The sequence below is a fragment of the Quercus lobata genome, chromosome 3, assembly GCF_001633185.2.
Source record: "Quercus lobata isolate SW786 chromosome 3, ValleyOak3.0 Primary Assembly, whole genome shotgun sequence".
Classification (NCBI taxonomy): Eukaryota; Viridiplantae; Streptophyta; class Magnoliopsida; order Fagales; family Fagaceae; genus Quercus; species Quercus lobata.
The window spans coordinates 68,902,647-68,908,990 of NC_044906.1; the positions used below are offsets into that span (position 1 = coordinate 68,902,647).

A 6,344-nucleotide genomic window follows, 5' to 3' on the forward strand; every position below is an offset into this window, starting at 1 on the left:
AAGTATATATATATATATATATAAATTCCAGCTTTTAGGATATTCCCACTTGGCTAATTACATAGCATCTTCTAGTTTTTCCAATTCTTCCTTCATAGCATCTTAGTAACTCCACTTCAAATGTAGAGTCTGGCACAATAGACATTGACAATCTCTCCTGCATGCTATATTTTATGTTGTTTGCTTGTGTGTTTGGACAACACATTTGATTAATTGTAACGTCCATGTCAAATTTAGTAGTATAATATATTGGGGTTTGTCATGAAGTATCATATTGCAACTTATATTCAGAGTATGACCAAAACTGTAACACTTTCTGGTACTAGCAGCAACAACACTGCTAATTGCTTCTGTTATGAATTCCGAGTGATTGGTAAGATTTTGATTACACTGTGATGAGTATTTGGTCTAACTTTGGTGGCCTTTTTATAAAGGTACTTGACAATTTTCTCTTAATTACATATTTGAATTTGTTCTAGTACTCATGATATGAATTATGAAGAGGTAACTTTCTACATAAAATGGATTTTGGAAATTTGCCTATCATCATGTACATATATAATTATTGACTCATTTCATCCACACCCTTTTCAGGGCTAAATATATCATAATTAGCAAAGATTAGTTTTCTTTTATTTTTTGGACATAATTTTAGTTAAAGATACATGTGCTTATGATTATTTGTTGATGCAGGTTAAGAGTCTCTTGAATAGTTTCTTTCTGCAGTTTATGAGTCTCTGGAATACCATATTGGGGATGATAAAAGGTGAGAAAATATTCATGTTTTTTAATTCCAAATATACAATAAAAATGATAAACAATTATATTCATTCCTTACATTAATTAAGTTAACAATTTCCTTGCACATAATGCTGGATTGTGACTAGTTAAAGGTATTTTGGAGATTACCTACCCTTTAATTTGTCTTACTGTTATTGGCCTTCAGAAAAAGAGAACCATATATATGAAGTAATATCCACTTGTTTCATAACTTTATGGGCAGAGAAGAGTATTAGGATGGAGAAAGCAAGGCAGTTATTTGAGGCCAAAGAAGAATACTTCATCCACAATGGAACAATGTTACTAGAAAAGCAAATCACCTGCAACCAAGGTAGAGATACAGAGCCAATCAAGATTTTCTTTGCCAAGGACATCCAACATGCTACTAATAACTACAATCCTAATCTAATCCTTGGCTCTGTAATTGCGACAGTCTACAAAGGAACACTAGATGAACGGGAAGTAGCTATTAAAGTCAAAGGCCCTCCAACGCATTGGCCCTTTGAGATGATGGTAGATTTCTTCCTAAACCAAGTTACAATCAAACAATTGATCAGCCACAAGAACGTTATGAGACTATGGTTGCTGCCTTGAAACTGAAATTCCCATGTTGGTTTTTGAGCTCATCTCCAATGGCACCCTCTTTGATCATCTCCATGGTTAATGCAATGAGATTCCTTGCTGGATCTCATGGCTTGATAGAGTAAGAAATAAGAATAGCCACTGAGACATCCTATGCTCTTTGTTACATGCACTATGTTAGGCCAAGGCCAATAGTCCATTTGAATGTCAAATCATCAAATATATTTTTGGATGAGTCATGGACTGCCAAAGTATTAGATTTTGGTTTTTTGGTTTCAATTGCACCTGGAGAAGACATTTTTTAGGGTATTTCCATTGTGGGAACCATTGGATACATAGACCCAGAAAATCTAGAGACACTACATGTCACGGAAAAGTGTGATGTTGATGGCTTTGGGGTTGTATTGGTGGAAGTCTTAACAGGTCATCATCCCACAGAAACGTTCCTAGGGCATATGAATTTGGTAGATTACTTTGTTTTGTCAATGGAAGAGAAATGCATATTACAAATTGTTGATGATGTGGTGCTAAGGCAAGGAAGCAATGAAGATATTCAAGCATTCGCTGAGCTTGCATTGAGATGCATCTAGAAGAAGGAGATGAGAGGCCGGCCATGAGAGAAGTAATGCTAGAGCTTAGGTGGATACAACATCTCATAAGGTCAAATCAAAATACTGAAACTGGTTCAACTCAAACACCCTTAATGATGTAGGGCAATTTCAAGTAACTATATCCTAATCCTCTTATAACTAATTAGTTAGTTAGTTAGATGATTTTTTAAGCATTAGCCGATAGGATTTAGACACTTGTCAACCATCTAGTGGCTGCCAATGCCAAACAACTAGTATAAGTAGCAGAATGTAAGCTCTTTGTAAATTAGTTTTCGTAATTGAAAGAATTGTTAGCCTTTGTGTGCTATTTGGAACTGTTGTTCTTGTAGAGTTACTTATCTACCTATCATTGTGTTCTAAGCAACTCAACTAATGAGAGTATACGAATGGAGATCTAGCCACAAAAGGAAAGTTTTTCATGTCACTATAAGTAAATGTGGTCTACTGCGAAAGGTTTTCTACAACCTCTTTTGGAAGAGAATCTGTTGTTTAATCTAATAGGTTGTACGTACCCCAAGCTGAGCTAAAAGAATGATTAAACCTTAGTCCATTCATTGTTTCTAAACCATATCCAAACAACTCATCACATTCCCTGCATCACTTAAAGTCATGTAACTAAAATTGTCATTGTTGGCATTAGAAGCCCATTTTACCGTCTACTATGCTTGTAAAGTAAACTTTATCATATTATCATATTCTCAGGGTTCTCAATTTCTTGATTTATTGATAAATTTAAAGAAAATATGAGTGTAACTGTAACATAGGAATCCCAAATCATGCCCTATACCAAACTCTAGAGAAGGTAATACAACTAGATAAAAAAATCATGAGAAAAAAATCTATGGAAGAAAGAAACTTAAAAATCTAACATATTAAACAAAAATCAAAATCTTCCTTTAAAGAAAAACAAAATTGAAATCAATAGATGTCAAAAAACCGGATATATATATATATATATATTTATTTATCATGGGAGATTACGAATATACATTAAGAGGATCTGAGATCTTATGTATCAAAATTAAATGATAGTTTTTAGACAATTTTTTCAAGATTTCATTTTTACAAATTGGCTATATAGTTTTTTGGAGAGTGAAAACTGAACAAAAAAAAAAAAAAATGCGAGTAATTGGTGTTATCAAGTTTCACTAACATTAGATTTGAGACTTTAGAAAGCAAGAGAATGGAGCTACTGTGTCAGATTTGCTGAAGAGTTTGAGAGGGTATTGGTGGTGGAAGATGATGCATTTGACGCCATGATTGATTCCTTTATAGCTCTGACAACATATAAATTTTGTAATGTATACTTGAAGAAAGAAATGCAGAAGGTAATGTAGAAGAAATTTGCAGACATATAAGAAGGATATTATGAAAAAGAGATCCACCTCTACATATAGTAAACAAATTACACATGTACAAATCTCATTTAGAACTGCTTTACTTGATCTATAATTGAATGAATAGAACTTTTATAACTCAAAAACAGTTAACCCTACTGTTGTTGTTCAAGCTCATATTCCAAGCTGTTCCTGGCCTCATTTTGCAGGGAATTACCTCAAGAGCAAGACGTGCATCAAGTCCCCCATAAATTCTCTTTGGTTGGACCAAATCTTTAGTAATAGCCGTATTAGCCAAAAGCTTCTGGTGTTTTGTACCTTCACCTGGTATCAAAAAAAAAAAAAAAAACAAAAAACAAAAACTGAAAGGAAATAGCTTAGAACTAAGGATGAATATATGTTAAAACCAAAAATAGATCCAAAATTAGCAGGAAACATCCCAAAAATAACAACTCTACTGTTCTGCTTTTCTTAGCAGATAGAGTTAAACAAATAAATGGAACTGTGAGAAAAGGGCAGCTCGTTTGGATTGAGCAGCTCTTCCAGCAAAGAAGAAGTATTCTCTAAACATCATTCTGAATATCCACTGCATAAACACAACCCTGGCTAATTCATTATCAAGTATATTGACCATTGCTAAAGTATCATAACCATTACCAAAAGTGGCATCAATCACTGTATCCCTTTTCTGGACATCATGTTTCCAAACCTTGGTAAAAATAGTCAATATCAACTATTTGATGCCTGGATACAACTGTCTGAAATAATATGCAAAATACGAACGTAAATATCTCAATCTAGAGATGGAATTGGACAAAAAAAATGCCTTAACAGGAGCCTGTAGAAGGTCATTCCAATATAGTATCAAACAAGGTCCATAAAACAAACTCATTTTCTTGACCCACCAAGCAAAAGTAGCATTCAGCTCATAAACTTAAGTACCAAGATGTGTGTGTGTGTGTGTTTATGGTTAATTGTGAAAGAGTTCGGCAATCATCCGCACTAGTGTATAAAAAGGCATTTTAAAGATCACCACCATATCAAGATTGTGGTATACTTTCCTAGAAAGGAGCAGCTAATAATAAATGGCAGCATGATCCAGCGCAATTCATTCTGTTTAAGGATGAGCATATCACTTGCAAGATAGGAAGTGAAGTAAGCATGGAATATGTATGGCAAGCATATTATCATTGAGTATGCCATTGAAGTGTCAAAAAAAGACATCTTGGGACCTTAAATCAACTGTTGATTGATTAAAAAAATAAGAAAATTGTAGAGTGTAATCCAACATGCCTAATGTTTCAATTTGTGCTCATATCAAACAAAGATTTATAAAAACTTTATCCACACAATCACATGCAAGCACACAAAACCCCAAAAACTAAAACTCGCATCAGATGCTTCAATTTCGTTCAGAAAATAATTCTTCTGTAAAGTTCCAATCTATTGTTGTAAGAACTTTCAACTTTCTCTCTGCTGTATTTAAAGTGCACTTTTATATATTACTTTCTTTTCTTCAATTGTTCCAACAATATATAATGCCAAAAAGTGGCGGTGAAGGGAATTTTTCTGTTGCCTTCTAATAAACTATAACTTAATCTGAACTAGCAAGCATTGAAATATTTGTAAAGAATGAAAATAGCAAGCCAAATATACAAGTACAACTATATAAAATCAATATTTCAAGGAATCCAGTATTTGAAGTACTTACAAGTGAGCAAACTCTGTTGTCTTCTTCTTCCCAAAGACATATCTCCTCAGAACATCCTCCATTCCTACATCACAGCATTCACATTACAAATATTCAAAACATACATATATACATACATTCAAAGAAATTGGAAGAACTAGAGGCTCAAAGGCTCAAGCGAACTGATTCATCAAAAATCAGAATAGTTCGTTTCACACTCAAACAATTACATTTGGATTAAATTAAATCGAATCTAATCTAATCACATATATACCTGCAAATAACAAATTAAGTTTAGAGAAATTAACCTACAAGTTTAAAGCAATCAAGCTTCAGTTTAGTGAAAAGGTATCAAATTTACAACAAAACCCAGATTTTTGTAAGTATAGTTTCACAAAGAAATCCATCAGCATAGAAGCAAATATTGAATTTTAGCATAAAACTCAAATGGCCAACCACTACTAGTACTCTGTTTTGTTATGAAGGACAAAGAAAAAGAAAATAATTTTTATCATATGGGACACTCCAAAAATTAAAGCTTCCACCTAATTAGACTCCAAAAACTTCATTGCCGATTTGAAATTCTTCTTCAGTACCATTTAATTATTTTATACATAACAAAGACGCACGCAAATATTTTCAGAAGAAGTGAGAGGGAAAACGGGTACCAAAAAGCGAGTCCATTTGGCTCAATGGCTTTCACGCAGAAGCGAGTCCATTCTCTAGAGTTACAAAGGAACGTGAATAACAAAGTTGAGCGATAACGTGTTTGAGAAAATAGTGGGAAAAAAAGAACATTGACACTTGGAATAAATAGCAAAACAGTCCTCGATATCCCACATCGATAAAATACAGGTAAATTGTATTATTTATTAATTGTTGCAAGACCCGTACCAAGTGCTGAGCTTAGTGACGTGAGCTTGTAACCGAGTTGGGGCATTAAAGTGGTTGAATGTTATGTTGTGATTGGCTAGGGTGGATGTGGTTTAGTCTTGGTTTGTCCATCATGGAGTCAACTTTAGCGTGCTCCATTGCCCTTGGGTTTAAAGGGCAGCCCCCACCCACTACGGATGGGTAGCAATTACATACAAAATGATGTGAATTTGATTGGGCTTTCCCCCACAAATCAACACACAACCCTTCCTAGCATGCTGCCTAGTTCTTCTCTATACAAACAACAACTTTTTAAAATTTTCTTTTTTTAAATTTATTTCTTGTCAAATCTTGTTAAAAATCCATTAATATGTTAAAATTAAAAAAAGCCAAACAGGACTGGAATGGATAACTTTTATATACCCTTCAATGGGTTGATTGTAAATGATAGAGTTTAATAAAGTACGAAGT

General features: G+C 33.7%; 1 protein-coding gene and 1 long non-coding RNA gene across 2 annotated transcripts; one reads left to right on the plus strand and one right to left on the minus strand.

Moving 5' to 3' along the window:
- Positions 1-294: 294 nt before the first annotated feature.
- LOC115981341 (calmodulin-binding receptor-like cytoplasmic kinase 2) lies at positions 295-1,952 on the plus strand. The gene is made up of 5 exons (XM_031103490.1): positions 295-392; positions 480-504; positions 694-766; positions 1,004-1,293; positions 1,668-1,952. The coding sequence occupies exons 1-5, from the start codon at positions 295-297 to the stop codon at positions 1,950-1,952; spliced, it is 771 nt and encodes a 256-aa protein (XP_030959350.1).
- Positions 1,953-3,793: 1,841 nt separating this feature from the next.
- LOC115979142 lies at positions 3,794-5,761 on the minus strand. Its single transcript, XR_004088953.1, has 3 exons — positions 5,669-5,761; positions 5,022-5,085; positions 3,794-4,068 (listed from the first exon to the last, which is right to left on the minus strand). It is a non-coding gene; the product is annotated as an uncharacterized LOC115979142 (long non-coding RNA).
- Positions 5,762-6,344: the final 583 nt, after the last annotated feature.

Bases quoted from the DNA above. Each gene is read 5' to 3' on its own strand.
- LOC115981341 (XM_031103490.1), top strand. From the start codon at position 295: ATGACCAAAACTGTAACACTTTCTGGTACTAGCAGCAACAACACTGCT. The intron at 505-693 runs GTAACTTTCTAC...TTGTTGATGCAG, and splicing joins ATGATATGAATTATGAAGAG to GTTAAGAGTCTCTTGAATAG. The intron at 767-1,003 runs GTGAGAAAATAT...CTTTATGGGCAG, and splicing joins CATATTGGGGATGATAAAAG to AGAAGAGTATTAGGATGGAG.